This window comes from Coenobita brevimanus, chromosome 103 (assembly GCF_032717465.1).
Source record: "Coenobita brevimanus isolate Jiangsu-jjx chromosome 103, ASM3271746v2, whole genome shotgun sequence".
Taxonomy (NCBI): domain Eukaryota; kingdom Metazoa; phylum Arthropoda; class Malacostraca; order Decapoda; family Coenobitidae; genus Coenobita; species Coenobita brevimanus.
In genome coordinates, this window is record NC_137056.1 from 37,383,500 (window position 1) to 37,400,516 (window position 17,017).

At 41.6% G+C, this 17,017-nt stretch overlaps 1 protein-coding gene and 1 non-coding gene across 2 annotated transcripts in view; one reads left to right on the forward strand and one right to left on the reverse strand.

The window, feature by feature from the left end:
• The window catches only part of LOC145415680 (uncharacterized), an 80,106-nt gene that overhangs the window by 30,269 nt on the left and 32,820 nt on the right, over positions 1 to 17,017 (reverse strand). Inside the window, exon 3 of the mRNA XM_080284895.1 lies at positions 15,176 to 15,310. Coding sequence (XP_080141021.1) covers positions 15,176 to 15,310 — 135 coding nt within the window. The remainder of the gene's footprint in view (positions 1 to 15,175; positions 15,311 to 17,017) is intronic.
• On the forward strand, positions 13,755 to 13,873 carry LOC145415830 (5S ribosomal RNA). Its single transcript, XR_013900137.1, has one exon. It is a non-coding gene; the product is annotated as a 5S ribosomal RNA (ribosomal RNA).

The following is a 17,017-nucleotide window of genomic DNA, read 5'->3' on the forward strand; positions in this document are numbered from 1 at the left end:
ATCTATCTATTGCCAGATGCCTCAATCCCATTTGGGGTGGCCACAAACAAATTGCCTCCACATCGCCCTGTCCCCCGCCATTTCCCTGCCCTGCTCCCAACTCACACCCCCCTCTCTCATATACCTCTCCACCCCATCCCTCCATCTCATCCTCGGCCTCTCCCTCCCTCTTCCCCCTCCACCTCACTCACATACACTCTTTTCGTCAGTCTTTCACCCTCCATCCTCTCCACATGGCCAAACCACCTCAGTGTGTTCCTCATAACGCTTCCTATCACGCCCACATCCACACCACAACACTCCTTCATATCCTCATTCGTCAGCCTGTCTCTCCATGTGACTCCACAGGCTCCTCTTAAATAACTCTATGAAAAATGAATGTTAAACTCTCTCGTGTGAAACTTGAGGGTAACCATCAATTAATTACACAGATTTGGGATGATCTGGACAGTTGAGGAAGGGGGATGGTTCAGACAGTCCGAACATTCCCCCCGGCTATTACCAAGTCATGACCTTATCAAATAATAACGCTACTTCCTTTGATAATTTGTAGTTGAACACATAGTGAAACACCATTCTTAACTGTTATCAGGAAATATATATTAATAGTTTTGTTTATTTACCCTATTCCTTAAAGTGTAAAAAGAAGGAAGGGGTATTACAACTCCTATTTCAGTTTTCCAGGCTACAATATGTGTTAAAAGTCTTAAGTTAGTCAGTCTGAAATAAGGTCTAGAAAGTTAAAAGTGAAGTCAATATTCCAGAGAGAGAGAGAGAGAGAGAGAGCATGATTATGCATTAGAAGTTAAGTCAGTTATTAATAAATCTGGTGAATGTTATTTCAGTTATAAAATATTACTATTATTATTATTTTTTTTTAAACAATTATCAAGTGGTTCATCTGGATTCTGAAGTTTAATACTGTACTCTACAAAAATTGTCTTTGAATTAATAAATGTTTATTTTTATCCAATCTAACTCACATAATTTTAAGAATATTCCAAGTAATACATATGGCCGAACCATCCCACCCTTCTGTCCGAACCATCACCACTGGAAGGGATGGTTCGGACGATTTAGTCATTTGTGTTTCGTTAACTATAGCTTAACCCCTTAACCGCAGGGCGTCACTTTCGTGACGCTTGGGAGCAAGGGATCATACCGCGGGACGTCGCTTTTGTGATTCTGTGTTATTTTGAATTCACCCGGGCTTCCAAGTGGGGGCTTGTATCATCTATCAGTACTGCCAATGTCCAACACTAGTCAGCACTCCTAATCTCATCTGTACTCCCATCCATTGTTGACAATTTAGCCATTTCTCCCCGTTCTTGACTCCCCTCCCTACCCCCCCTCCATTACACTATCCTCTCGCCTGCCCGGCCGTGCTACGCTAAGTAAATCTTCCCTGGAATTTTTCACTGATTTCATCCATTGAAATAAGCCCTATGCCCTATTCTTATACCAAATAATATATACAAGAAAGAAATAAGGTAAGTGAGAGTGCCATACACCTGGAATTGGCTAATTATCACCTGACAACACCTCACGTGCACTCGTTCGCTAATTTTCGCTGTTTTTTTCCCCTTGAAATATGCCATATAATCTATTTTCATAATAAATAAACATATAAGGAGGGAAGGGAGAAGCCTAAGTGATATTTACATTCACCTGGAACTACCTAATTTATAATGTATTGTCTAGATTTCCTGCCAATCATTTCAGTGAAATACTTACCGTAGCTGTTTCAAGAGCTACGTTGGTAGTACTGAATAACCCCTAAGTAGGCCTCAACCCGGGCCGGCCCTCCTTTATCAGTTCTCTCTCATCTTCCGAAGAGGAGGTACGGCTCATCCTCTTGCTGACTTCAGGGCCTTTTTTCACTCCCATGCAAAGGGCCCTGTGACCTTTACCCCCTACTAAACCTCGTGTGGAAAGAGGTAAAGGGCTGACAATTGATAAAAGAGTGACTACGATCTTTCTATTGAGTAAAATAGTGCAAGTGGAATTGTAAATAATGTGTAAATAATGTGTAAACAGCAAGTGAAAGTAATGAATGTAAATATACGTGAACAATGGATAATAGTTTTATAAGTTACTTCAAGTGACAGTGCATAACACAGTGTAAATAAAATAGAAATGTAAATAACGTAAATAAAATAGAGAACGTAAATAGAAATGTAAATGAGTAGTATTATAAGAATACGAGTATATACCCTAGGAGTAATGAAAGTGAAAGTTTCACTATTGCATGTCTGAATACTATGAGTTATGAGAGTGAAGATGAAAGTGACATTCACTCTCAATGCCAGTACAGTATACAGGACGAGAAAGTGAATGCTACGTATTTTACTGAAAGAAATTGAATCCCTACAGTGACAATAAACTTATACTACTGAAGGAAACTTATTGATAAAGACTGTAGATATATATAAGTGTTATATAGTAATAGAAATATAAAGTGTGAGGGGTTTTATGAATAATAAATGACAGAGTACCAAGAGCGAACTAGCGCAAGTGCGGCGGTCAGACGCGCTCATAATTTTCATTGCTTTCGCAGTGGTTTTTTTTTTGGAGTATGGATCCCAAACTACTTGAAAATCATAGAGTAGTGTTTATAGTGTTAATATCTGGCTGTGGTAATCATGTTACGGGTTGTCGGGAAGTGTAAAGTGGAGACTTCGTTACCCAACTTCAGAGGTCTCCACAAGTCCTACGGTAACTGACGAAGGCTCAACAAACATTCCAGGAGAAAGCTGAAGGTATGTGCCATAAGCATATATAATTATAATATTCTAGGATATAACTGATTTTTGGCAAATACTTTTTGAGAGTCTGTCGGAGCCCGAATAACCCCGCGGCACACGCACAACATCGGTAAACATGCCCGCGGTGTAGGGGTTAAAGCTGAAAAGAGCTAAGAATTTCATATTATCAGCCTAAAGAGCCAAATGACGTGGCAACATTTTAACATAAACCAGATTACACTGCTTAAACATGATTATAAATATTTTTAAAAAAGTGTCCGAACCATCACCGTTCTCCCCTACATCTATCTATCTCTCTACTGCCAGACGCCTCAATCCCGTTTGGGGTGGCCACAAACAAATCGCCTCCAAGTCGCCCTGTCCCCCACCATTTCACTGCCCTGCTCCCAACTCACACCCCCCTCTCTCATATACCTCTCCACCCCATCCCTCCATCTCATCCTCGGCTTCTCCCTCCCTCTTCCCCCCTCCACCTCACTCACATACACTCTCTTCGTCAGTCTTTCACCCTCCATCCTCTCGACATGGCCAAACCACCTCAGTGTGTTCCTCATAACGCTTCCTATCACATCCACATCAACACCACAACGCTCCTTTATATCCTCATTCGTCAGCCTGTCTCTCCATATGACTCCACAGGCTCCTCTTAAATAACTCATTTCCACTGCTCTCACTCTTGACTTGTGTCCTTCCAACAACGTCCAAGCTTCACTTCTGTACGTTAGAGTTGGTATCACAATACTGTCATGTAGTAACTTTTTCACTTCCCTGCTCACTTCCCTATTTCTTATCACTACTTTCAAAGAACCAGCAACCTTTCTTCCCTGCTATACCCTTTCAAGCACTTCACCCTCCAAATCTCCATCCTTACTCATCACACTACCCAAGTACTTAAACGTACTCTCATTTTCCAATTCCTCACCATCCAACCTCGCTGTACATTCACTGACTTCACCTCTCTCAAAGACCATCACTTTACTCTTCCCTACATTCATCTTTAGATTCCGTTTCTAACACACTCTCCCATACTCATCCACCAAGCCTTGCAGCTCCCCTTCGTCTTCACTCAACAACACAGTATCATCTGCAAACAACAGTATAGGGAGTTTCCAAACACTATCCTCTCTCACCAGGGCCACTCCAACATCCACTACCCTACTTTGTACCTCTTTTATTACCCCATCCATGTACAGATTGAACAACCATGGAAACATGACACATCCCTGTTTCAACCCAACTTTCAAAGAGAAAAATTCACTTAGTTCACCATCCACACGCACTGCAGCCTTCGCACCATCGTACATACTCTTCACAGCATTCAACAACTTCCCATCTACTCCATATATTCTTAACACTTTCCACAATCCTTGTCTATCCACCCTGTCATATGCTTTCTCCAAATCCATGAAAGCCGCATACAACTTCTTTCCCTTCTCTAGAAACTTTTCCACTAAAGAATTAAGAATGAATATCTGATCTACGCAACCTCTTCCCTTCCTAAAGCCTCCCTGTTCTTCTCCAACTAATTTCTCTGTTCTTTCTCTAACTCTGTCAATAAGTATCCTACCATACACTTTTCCTATTATACTAAGAAGACAAATGCCCCTATGATTACCACACACTTCTTTTTCCCATTTTCCTTTGTACAAGGGAATAATTACACCTGACTTTCAATCCTCCGGGACTCTACCTTCCTCCCAGGCCAATCTGCACATCTTCCACATCCATTCTACTACTATCTCTCCCCCATGCTTCACCATTTCACCACACACTCCATCAATTCCTGGGCCTTTCCCCGATTTAACTTTCTTCATTGCTTCCACAACTTCTATCCTACTGATTTCTTCCTGTCTTCTCACCTCCCTCCTTCTCCCAGCCATTCCCCAGCCACTTATACTCGCATTACTTCCATCCTCTACGTTCAACAAATCCTTAAAGTGTTCTCTCCATCTGCTCACTTTTTCTCCCTTCTCCACTAGTAATCTACCATTTTTATCTTTCACTCCCCTGCTAACTTCACTTCCACCCTGTCTTACTCTTTTCACCTCTTTCCAGAATATTTTCTTACAGTCCCTCCACTTTACACTCAAATTCCTTCCAAATTCCTCATCCACTCTCTTCTTACTAATCTTTTCACCTCTCTCTTTCTTTCTACATATAACTCTCTCTTCCGCCTCTCAACTTCTTCCACGCCTCTATTTCTCATCCATTCATTGTATGCTTTCTTCTTTTGTGCCACAGCCTGTCTCACTTCTTCAGTCCACCACGCTGTTCCTTGCACCCCCCTCCGTCTTCTCTTCCTTCCACACACCACATCACATGCTGCACATATTTCTTCTGTAAATATCCTATACACACCTTCCACGTCTCCCATCTGCTCCAATTCATATTTGCCCAATCGTTCCTCCACTTCTCTCTTATACTCTGCCATTTTCTCATCCTCTTGTAACCTTTCCACTCTCCTTGCTACTACTCCTTCCTCTCGTCTTTCCCTTCTTCTATTCCTCCATCTTACTTGAATTCTAATTCTGGCCACCACCAAGTAGTGGTCAGAAAGTCCACTCCCCCAACCTCTATAAACTCTTGCATCCATTACACATCTTCACATCCTTTCATCCACACACACATGATCAATCATTGCCTTCCTTTCATTCAGTTCACCACCCACCCTTCTCATCACTCGCCATGTATACCTGTGGATCATTTTATTCCTGAAGAGGGTATTGGCTATCACCAACCCCCTCCCAGCACAAATGTCTACTAACACACTCCCATTCTCATTTATCTCAGCAGGCACACCCCACTCACCAACTATTCCATCCATCTTCACATTCCCAACTTTACCATTCATGTCACCAATCAAAAACACTCTCTCATTCCTTCCAAACTTATCCATGGACATTTCTACATTTGTCCAGAACTCTTCTCTCATTCTTCTAGCACGATCTTGCGTTGGCGCATACACACACACAATCGCCCACATTTGTATTCCAACTTTCAACTTTACCCACACAATCCTTGACCCAACTGATCCATACTGTCTTATGCTCCTCTTCCATCTTTTACTCACAACTATACATACTCCTTCCTTTGCCCTCTCATTCTCACCTACTCCTGCACATATACCCCATCCATACTCCCATTCTCTCACACTTTCTCCTCTCTATTTTGTTTCAGTTATTCCACATACATCCACTTTCGCACCCTCAAGCACCTGGACAATCTCTCTCTCTTTCACCTCATCATTCGCTCCCCTTCCATTCCAGGTTCCAATAACCATGTCCTTTGTCCGGTCCTTGGTTGTCATCGTTTGGTCAGTCCTTGTCCGAGGCTTATTGTTTGTTTTTTTAGTTAGTTGTTTTCTGGGGAGGGGCACTAACCCTCCGCCAACCCTTTTAGTCACCTTTTACGACAAGCAGGGATACTGGGGGAGTATTCTTGAAAAAAAAAACCTACCTCCAGGGTCCACTCCCCCAACCTCTGTATGCTCTTGCATCACATATATTATTCCCTCATAAACACACATACTTTATCACTGTCTTCTATTCATAAATTCACAGAATCAATTAGTTATTTAGAGGCAGGCACACTTAAATTAAAACAAAGCATAAAAAAAAAACAAAGGTCAACTGGCAGGTTAGGTGGTCAGGAAAGGCCATGTACAGTGGGCTAGTTGAGGATTCAGGGTTGTTGTCATCTTACAAGTATGATTCAGTCTCAACACTAAACTCTACAGATGAGCCAAAACCATATAAAAATTGGCTAAGCTCCATATGGCCAAAACTGTCTTTAAATTCCTTCAAAATCAGCAATGTAATATACCACTGGTGATATTCAGTCATAAAAAGCACCCATGTGACAATGCCTTAATGCAATAACATCTCACTGGTTACCACCCAGCATAGTAACCATACAATCAAATTTTGGCACCTGGTGGTTTAGTGGTTAATTATGGTGCTCCAATCGGACTGAGCCAGTGAAGGTTTATATCCAAGGGATGGTTGGGATTGCTCACGTAATGCCACTCAGAGATGAGTGAGGCTGGTCACTCTCATCTTAAATGTCAGGACCAACTTGCCTAGCCCTGGGCTCCTATGCTCCTCATGGGGCAGTGTAGGATTTGATAATGGATGGATGGATTCTCTTCCATTCTATGTAGTAATGCTCTTAAACTCTGAATTGTACTCTCTGCCAGGTTTTCATATTTGCCTCTTTCCCAAGTGTTTGTTCTGGGTGGCATGTAATCTGAAAGAATTATATTAACTGGAGATTTCAACACAAATATCCATCCATCATCCAATCCTACGTTGCCCTATGAGGAGCGTAGGAAATTGGAATACTCTAGATGTAAAAAGCCATGAAAGCTTTTGGGACCAAAAGCTCCTGGATCTTGTGCAGGAGTTTTTCCTAACACAACATATAAAGGAAAACACCTGAAAAAAAGGACCTGATGATCCATCAGTACTAGATCTTTTATTTACCAGGCAAGGAAATGATACTGACAATATAATGTATCACCCTCCACTCAGTGGAGGGTATTAAAATGCAACTTCAGGATTGCATATGACATAGTTAACAGTAATAAGAGTTACAAAAGGAGCCTAAACTACAAAAAGGGCAACTGCCATGACCTAAAGAAGTACTTCTTAGAAACAGATTGGGAAAAGGAGCTTTGAGGATAAGATTTAAATGTTATATATAGAAAATTCTGTGAACTTTATGAAACAGGAGTCCAAAATTACATACCATAGCACAAAGAAGCAGAAATTAAAATAAAGAAATGGTGTAATACAGAATGTAAAAAATCAAAAGAGAAAAAAAAGAGACGTTGTGGAATAGATACAGAAGACACAATAGTGAGAGAGCATATAACAACTATAAACAAGCAAGAAACAATTATACGAGAATAAGGAGAGAAGCCTAAACACAGTTTGAGGAAGACATTATAAATCAAAGTAGTGATCAACCAAAGCTATTTTACAGCTACATCCAAAGCAAAACCAAAGGTAAAGATAAAATACAATCCATTACAGATGAAGGGAACATCTATACACAAGAGAAAGATATTTGTGAAGCACTAAATAAAAATTTCCAATCAGTTTTTACAGAAGAAAGATAGGGAGATAATATGGAACATGCATGCCCACACATATTACCAGATACAGTAAGACCTCACTATAACGGACTAATTGGGGCCCAAGCCTTTCCGAAAAATGCAAAATTCCGATAAAAGCTACATCCGGACTTCCCCCTGCTAACCCGGACTTTTTCCAATATATCAGACATTAGTCCAGATCGCACAAATGGTTTTTAAACTGTTTTCACTACCACTGATGTAATGTATTGTTATAACTTCACTACATTAGTCAAATGGTATAATATATATAATAATACTGTACTGTACACTCATAAACATGTCTTTTATTTACCTTATTGTGGTGAACATAGCTGAAGTGGTCAGGCAGTCCAGGCTGCTTCTGGCTTTATCGGACTTTTTCCGATATAAAGGAATTTAGTCCGGTAGCTCCTCGAGTCCGATAAAAACAAATTTTGATCTATTGAAGTCCATTATATCAAGGTTTTACTATATACAAATATCAGAAAAAGAAATACAGGAGTTAAGCAAATTAGACAAAGGAAAAGCAAATGGTCCTGACAAAATTTCATGTTGGGTACTACATGAATGTGCAAAAGAGTTAAGGAGACCAATATATTTAATATTCAAGGAATCCTTGGGTCAAGGTAAACTACCTGATATTTGGAAGAATGCAAACATTGTTCCCTTATTCAAGAAAGGGAACAGACAAAATCCACTCAACTACCAACCAGTATCACTAACCAGTGTTGTAAGATACAAGAAAAGCTGATGTGAAAAGTTTGGGTGAACCATCTAGAAGAACACAATACGATAACAGAAAGGCAGTTTGGTTTCAGAAAGGGAAAATCATGTGTTACTAATCTATTAAGCTACTATGACAGACTTGCAGAATCATTAAAGAAGAGAGAGGGATGGGTGGACAGTATCTAAGTAGATTTCAAAAAAGGATTTGACAGAGTACCGCACCAAAGACTTTTATGGAAACTGTACCATCGAGGAGGAATCCAAGGCAACCTGCACTGTTACATGCAAGATTTTCTCAGAAAAAGGGAAATGAGAACAGTACTAAGGGGAAATTACTCATCATAGAGGGAAGTGACTAGCGGAGTTCCACAGGGCTCAGTGCTGGCACCAAATGACATAGATAGTAGCACTGGAAATGAAAGCTAACTAAATATACTTGCTGATGATGCATAAATACATAGGAGAAATACTAACAGACTCTTGTAGACAGCTACAAGAAGAACTAAATGAACTTCATGAATGGAGCAGTAAATGGCAAATGGATTTCAGATGTGGACAAGTGTCATGTAATTAAGTTTGGAAAAAGTGGAAAAAGACCAGATTGGGATTATAAGTTAGGAGGTAAAACCCTACACACATCAGAAAGAGAGAAGTACCCAGGAGTGATTATCAGTAACAGACTATCTCCGGCTGACCACATCAGTGAGGAGGTGCGGAACATACATACACTGCTTGCTAATATGAGAACAGCATTCACATACATAAATGAAGACATGCTGAGAAAGATAATAACATCATTCATCGGACCAACCCTGGAGTATGAATCTGTAGTCTGGAATCCTCATCTCAGGAAACACATAGATAAGCCTGAAAAAGTTAAACAGGCCACTACAAGATGAGTACCAAGCTTAAGGGATCTAAGCTACAAAGAAAGACTAGAAAAACTGAATCTGCCAACACTACAGGAGAGAAGGAAAAGAGGAGACATCCATCTATCTATCTATCTATCTGTTGCCATTTGCCTTAATCCTGAATGGGGTGGCCACAAAAAAATCACCTCCATGTAGCTCTCCCCAACCATTTCACTGACCTACTCCCAGCACACACACCCCTCTCTCATACACCTCTCCACTCCATCCCTCCATCTCATCCTTGGCCTCCCTCTCCCTCTCCCCCCCTCCACCTCACTCACATACACTCTCCTCATCAGTCTCTCACTCTCCATCCCCTTCACATGGCCAAACCACCTCAATGTATTTCTCCTAATGCTTCCTATCACATCCACATCCACACCACAACGATCCTTCACTTCCACATTTGTCAGTCTGTCTCTCCATGTGACTCAACACGCTCCTCTCAAATAACTCATTTTCAATGCTCTCACTCTTGGCTTCTGTCCCTCCAACAATGTCCAAGCTTCACTTCCATACATAAGAGTTGGTATCACAATACTGTCATGTAGTAGCTTTTTCATTTCCATGCTCACTTCCCTGTTTCTTGTCACTGCTTTCAAAGAACCAGCAACCTTTCTTCCCTGTTGTACTCTTTCAAGCACTTCACCCTCTAAACTTACATCCTTACTCATCACACTATCCAAGTACTTAAATGCATCCACATTTTCCATTTCCTCCTCATCCAACCTCACTTCTCTCAAAGACCATACGTTTACTCTTCCCGACATTCACCTTTAGATTCCATTTCTTACACACTCTCCCAAACTCTTTCACAAAGCCTTGCAGCTCCCTTTCGTCTTCACTTAACAAAACAGTATCATCTGCAAACAACAGTACAGGGAGTTGCCAAACACTGCCCTCTCTCACTAGGGATGCTCCAACATCCACTGCCCTACCTTGTATCTCTTTTATAACCCCATCCATATACATACTGAACAACCATGGAGACATGACACATCCTTGTTTCAATCCAACATTCAAACAGAAAAATTAACTCAGTTCATTATCCACATGCACTGCGGCCATAGCACCCTCATACATACTCTTCACGGCCTTCAGCAACTTCCCATCTACTTCATATATTCTTAATACTTTCCACAATCCTTGTCTATCCACCCTGTCATATGCTTTTTCCAAATCCATGAAGGCCACATACAACTTCTTTCCCTTCTCTAGAAACTTTTCCACTAAAGATCTAAGAATGAATATCTGCTGTACACAACCTCTTCCACTCCTAAAACTTCCCTGTTCTTCTCCAACTAATTCCTCTGTTATTTTCCTAACTCTGTCAATAAGTATCCTACCATACACTTTTCCTATTACACTAAGAAGACAAATGCCCCTATGATTACCACACACTTCTTTTTCCCCTTTTCCTTTGTCATCATCACCATCGAGACCTCCTTTCCCACCCCAGGGCAGGGTGAGGAGTAACAATGTCCAGAAAGCCCAATTTTGCTGAATCCAATGGGCCACACTTCCATTCACTCATCATTCAAGCCCCTGGAATCCTGACTCTATCCGATACGCCAAAACATTCACCACGTTCTGCAACTTCACATAAACGTATCCGACTGAGTCGATCCAGATGCTGCCATGTTAAAAAGGGGTACCAAGTCTCTGATCATGCACTTCTCCACACAACATTCATCCAGCCAGCTTGATCTCTTGTCAGTTTCCTAGACTCACCAACTTCCAAACCTCTCTTCCTCACACACTCATGCACCATATCTCTCCACCTTCTCCTTGGTCTACCTTGCCTCCTCCCTCCTTCAAATTCACTCAGATATACCTTTTTAACCACTCTGTTGTTATCCATTCTCTCCACATGACCACACCATCTCAGTACACTCTCTTCGATTCTGGTGTCCACCGACTTCCTCACTCCACATCTTTCATGAATCACATTATTTCATATCCTATCCACCCTCTGTACTCCACATACATTCCTAAGCAATCCCATCTCCACTGCTTTTACTCTTGACTTTCCATTTTCATGCCACACCATAGTCTCACATCCATATGTTAAAGTTGGCACTAACACTCTTCATGTAAGCCTTGTGTAGCTGCAACACTCAAGCCTCTGTTTCTTATCAAGGCCTTCATTGCACCAGCTACTTTTCTTCCTTGTGCCACTCTACTTTCAACTACTTTTGCATATTTTCCTCTCTTTTCTATCACTGTACCCAGGTATTTGAACTCTCTCACCAATTCCAGTCTCTCTCCATTCACTGAAACATTGCACTGGGAGTCACCTTCTCTTTCAATAACCATCACTTTACTCTTTTCTACATTTACTCTCAAGGCACAACACTCACAGACATCAGCAAAACTCTGCACTAGCCTATCATGTTCTTGTTCGGTACTTGAAAGCAGTACTGAATCATCAGCATACAACAAATTTGAGAAATTCCATCCATCACCATTCATTACCAACGCCATCCCTCTCTCCACTACTCGTGTTTTAACTTCTCTCATCACCCCATCCATATATATATATATATATATATATATTGAACAACCATGGGGACATCACACAACCTTGTTGCATGCCCACATCGATTGTGAACCATTCACTCAGATGTCCATTAACCCTTGCACATGTTTCACTATAGTCATAAAACTCTTGATGGCACCTAGCAGCTTACCATCTACACCGTACATGTGCAAAACTTTCCACAGTCCTTCTCTGTCCACTCTGTCACATGCTTTTTCTAGATCCATGAATACCATTAACACCTTATGGTCCTTCTCACAAGCCTTCTCTGCTATCTGTCTCACAACAAATATTTGACCCACACATCCTCTGCCTCTCATAAAGCCACCCTGTTCATCACTCACTAAGACTTCTGATATCTCTCTTTACTTTCTCTATAATAATTCTTCCATATACCTTCCCTACCACACTCTATAAACTTATACCCTGATAATTCTTGCACTCACTTCGTTCACCTTTATTTTTGTACAGGGGTACAATCACAGCTCTTTTCCACTCTGCAGGCACAGTTTCACTCATCCATACCTTCTTACATATCTTCAACAAGCACTTCATTCCACTCTCTCCACCACACTTAAGCATCTCTGCATACACCTCATCAACCCCAGCTGCTTTCCCATTTTTCAGCCACTCACAGCACTCTTCACCTGTGCGAGTGTCACATCTCCTGGTACTGCATTCCTTCTCTGCACACTCCCAAAACCAATCATGTTTACAGCTGCTCTGCTCTATCAGTTCCCAATCATCAGGCTTTCAAAATATTTCCTTTGTACAGTACAGGGGGATAATTATACCTGACTTCCAATCCTCCGGGACTCTACTTTCCTCCCAGGCCAATCTGCACATCTTCCATATCCATTCTACTAGTGTCTCTCCCCCATGCTTCAGCATTTCACCACACACTCAATCAATTCCTGAGGCATTCCTCATTTTAATTTCCTTCATTGCTTCCACAACTTCCATCCTACTGATTTCTTTCTCTCTTCTCACATCCCTCCTTCTCCCAGCCACTTATATTTGCATTATTTTCATTCTCTATGTTAAACAATTCCTTAAAGTGTTCTCTCCATTCCTCACCCTGCCCTTGGGTGAGAAAGGAGGTCCGGATGATGATGATGATGATGATGATGATGATGATGATGATGATCTCTCCATCTGCTCACTTTTTCTCCCTTCTCCACTAGTATTCTACCATTTTCATCCTTCACTCCCCAGCTAACATCTTTGGCACCCTGTCTAACTTTCATTACCTCTTTCCAGAACATTTTCTTACATTCCCTCCATTTTACACTCAAATTCCTTCCAAATTCCTCATCCACTCTCTTCTTACTCTCTCACTAATCTTTTCACCTCTCTTTTCCTCTCTACACGTAACTCTCCCTTCCGTCTTTCAACTTCTTCCACGTCCCTGTTTCTCATCCACTCACTATAAGCCTCCTTCTTTTGTGCCACAGCCTCTCTCACATCTTCATTCCACCATGCTGTTCCCTGCACCCCGTTTCGTCTTCTCTTCACCTTACACACCACCTCCCATGCTGCACAGATTTCTTCCGTGAATATCTTGCACACACCTTCCATGTCCCCCATCTGCTCCAATCCACATTTACCTAATCGCTCCTCCACTTCCCTCTTATATTCTGCCTTTTTTCCCTCCTCTTGTAAGGAGACATGATTATGTTATATAAATGTATCTCTGAGCCAACGGCCATGCCACGTTGAGTACACCGCTTCCCGTTCGATCAGCGAAGTTAAGCAACGTTGGGTCTGGTTAGTACTTGGATGGGTGACCGCCAGGGAACACCAGATGCTGTTGGCATCCCTACGTGTCAAGTGGGGTTGGTGGAGGATTAGTGCCCCTCCCTGTAAAACAATTAACTCTAAGCCCTTGACCACCCCGTTTGGGATACATGGCGTCTGGCAATGGATGGATGGATGGATCTCTGGGAAAGAGAAAAGAGACATAAATGAGTATACAACCTATGGAGAAGAATCAGCAAGAGGACACTGCAAAAAACTGCATAAAAAGAGGGGTGATAAAGATGTAAGGAAATTCAGTTTCCCAAATAATGCAACTGATCAGTGGAATGCACTACCCAATGAAACAGTGTGTGCCCAAACAATTCATAAATTTAAGGATGTGTACGATAAAAATGGTTTCATACACGGGACAGTGCGAGCTTGACTCATTCCTGCAAAGATACAATTAGGTATGAACACACACACACACACACACACACACACACACACACACACACACACACAAATGCATTACTGTGTAGAATATGTGCATACATGCATATTCTCAATGCACCCCTTTCACCTGACACAGTTTCAATGACCATCACACCCAATGCAGCACCAATGACCACACACACACACACACACACCCTAGCATTACTGTGTAGAGAATGTGCATACCTATATATAAACATCCTCTACATGACTCCAGGTGAGACTAAGAAAGCCACTTGGGATAAGTGATGTCCAGTACAATGATGCATTGGCACTGATGCTAGGCATAAGTGATACGCGCCCACGAAGATCATCGATCTCGGCCATATCAACAGATCGCACAGGCGATTTTCATTACTATTAACCTGAAACTACGTATAAGTTTTCATTGAGCATTCTATCGAATGACTGCATACTCAACCATGACACTGGGGCATGACTGTAAATGGTTTCCTGGGTTACAGGAAACCTAACTGAAGAGCCACCTGAAGTGGAAAGATGAGTACTGGTAATAAAAACTAACAGGAAGGACTGGCAAAACAGGAAAAGGGCAGAAAGGGAAAAAGAACGATAAAGGTGATGGAAAAAGTATGCAACATTACATCAAGAGAGTGGACGATGGTCGCTACCGCAACTGTACTAAGGAAAAGAAGAAATAAGAGTGACATTAAAGAGGTTTAAAACAAGAAGTTTAAAATGGTATGTCTTTTTGGCAGTCACTCCTTCTGGTATAGAAATGTACACTCTGACTCCTTTATCTGTGTATACAGTGTTCCTGTCTGTGGTTATGGTGACCTTGAATACAGAGCCTGTGCATGTGGAGGGACACTGTAAATAACTATTTTACCTGTGACTATGCAACACAAGGTATATATCAACAGTGTACCTGGAACTGCGTCTTCTCCTCTTGTGTTTTGACTTCTTATGTCTGCGGCTGGACCTTTCCCTCGATCTATCCCGAGACCGTGACCGTGACTGACTCCTGCGGTATCGATGCCTGTCTCGACTTCCAGACCGTGACCTGACAGTATAAAACAAATCTGACTCCACTGCCTGTACATTATACAGTGAAAAAGCTATAACCTGTATAGCTATCCATTTTAACCAGACACCTCAATCCCAGAGAAGGTGGTCATAAACAAATCAACTCCATGTCACCCAATCCTCTACCATCAGGTGGTTTTCTCTCTATCTGTTCCACACCACTCTTAATCAAATAACTCTGTATTCTATGAAATTTATATACTGTATATATATCTATCTATCTATCTATAGCCCGACGCCCTAATCCCGCAAAGGGTGGCCGCAGACAAAACGCCTCCAAGTCCCTCTGTCACCCACCATTTGACTACCCTCCCCCCAACTCACCCCCCCCTCCCTCATATACCTCTCAACTCCATCCCTCCACCTCATCCTCGGTCTACCTCTCCCTCTCCCTCCCTCCACCTCACCTACATACACCCTCTTAGTCAGTCTTTCATTCTCCATTCTCTTTACATGTCCAAACCACCTCAGAGTATTTCTCCTAATCTTCTCAACCACATCCACATCCACCCCACAGCGTTCCTTCACTTCTTCATTCGTCAACCTATCCCTCCACGTCACTCCACATGCTCCTCTCAAGTAACTCATTTCCACTGCTCTCACTCTTGACTTGTTCCCCTCTTGCAAGGTCCACGCCTCGCTTCCATACGTCAGGGTAGGGATCACAATACTATCATGCAGTGACTTCTTAACTTCCACACTCACCTCCCTATTTCTCATCACTGCTTTCAGTGTACCAACGACCTTCCTTCCCTGCTGTACCCTTTCACGCACTTCATCCCCCAAAGTTCCATCCTTACTCATCACACTACCCAAGTACTTGAATGCACTCACATTCTCCATACCCTCACCATCCAACCTTACTACACACTCTGTGACTTCATTCCTCTCAAACATCATAACTTTACTTTTGTTTACATTAACTTTCAGATTCCTCCTCCTACACACTGTCCCAAATTCATTCACCAAACCTTGCAACTCCCATTCATCTTCACTCAAAAGTACTGTATCATCAGCAAACAGCAACACCGGAAGCTTCCAAATCTCACCCTCATTCATTAGAGCCACCCCCACATCCACTGCCCTACCCTGCACCTCCTTTACAACCCCATCCATGTATATATTAAACAGCCATGGAGACATCACAGATTCTTTTTAAAAAATAAAAAATAATAATTTTTTTATTTAAATCAGATGTTTTGGATTTAAATCAGATTTTTTTTAAATCTGTGATTTTTTTCCAACACTGTTTGTGCCTTTGGGAATTCTGTCAAAAAAGTACCATACTGTTTTTTTTTTTCCTCCCATTTGCTGCAATGCATCCATTAGGTATGATTATATATCACTGTTCAAAGAAACAGACGTACAAAATTGAAAATAATAAATGTGAATGGGAAATGGGAGTAAGGCAGGGCACCACAGGCTAGCCCTTCTTGGTATGGGGGAGGTTACTCACACTCAGGGTTAGAAAAAATTGTATATATATATATATATATATATATATACTGTATACAGTCCTTCCTCCAATTTTGCGAAAATATGGTCGACTAAAACCCTCACAGAATCAAAATTCGCAAAATTGAAACAACTAAATATATGAATTACAGGCAAATTGGTTGACATCACCCCATGGTAAGCACTTTTTCCCACTCTTTCTCTCGACTCTACCTCTTAATTTTACGAT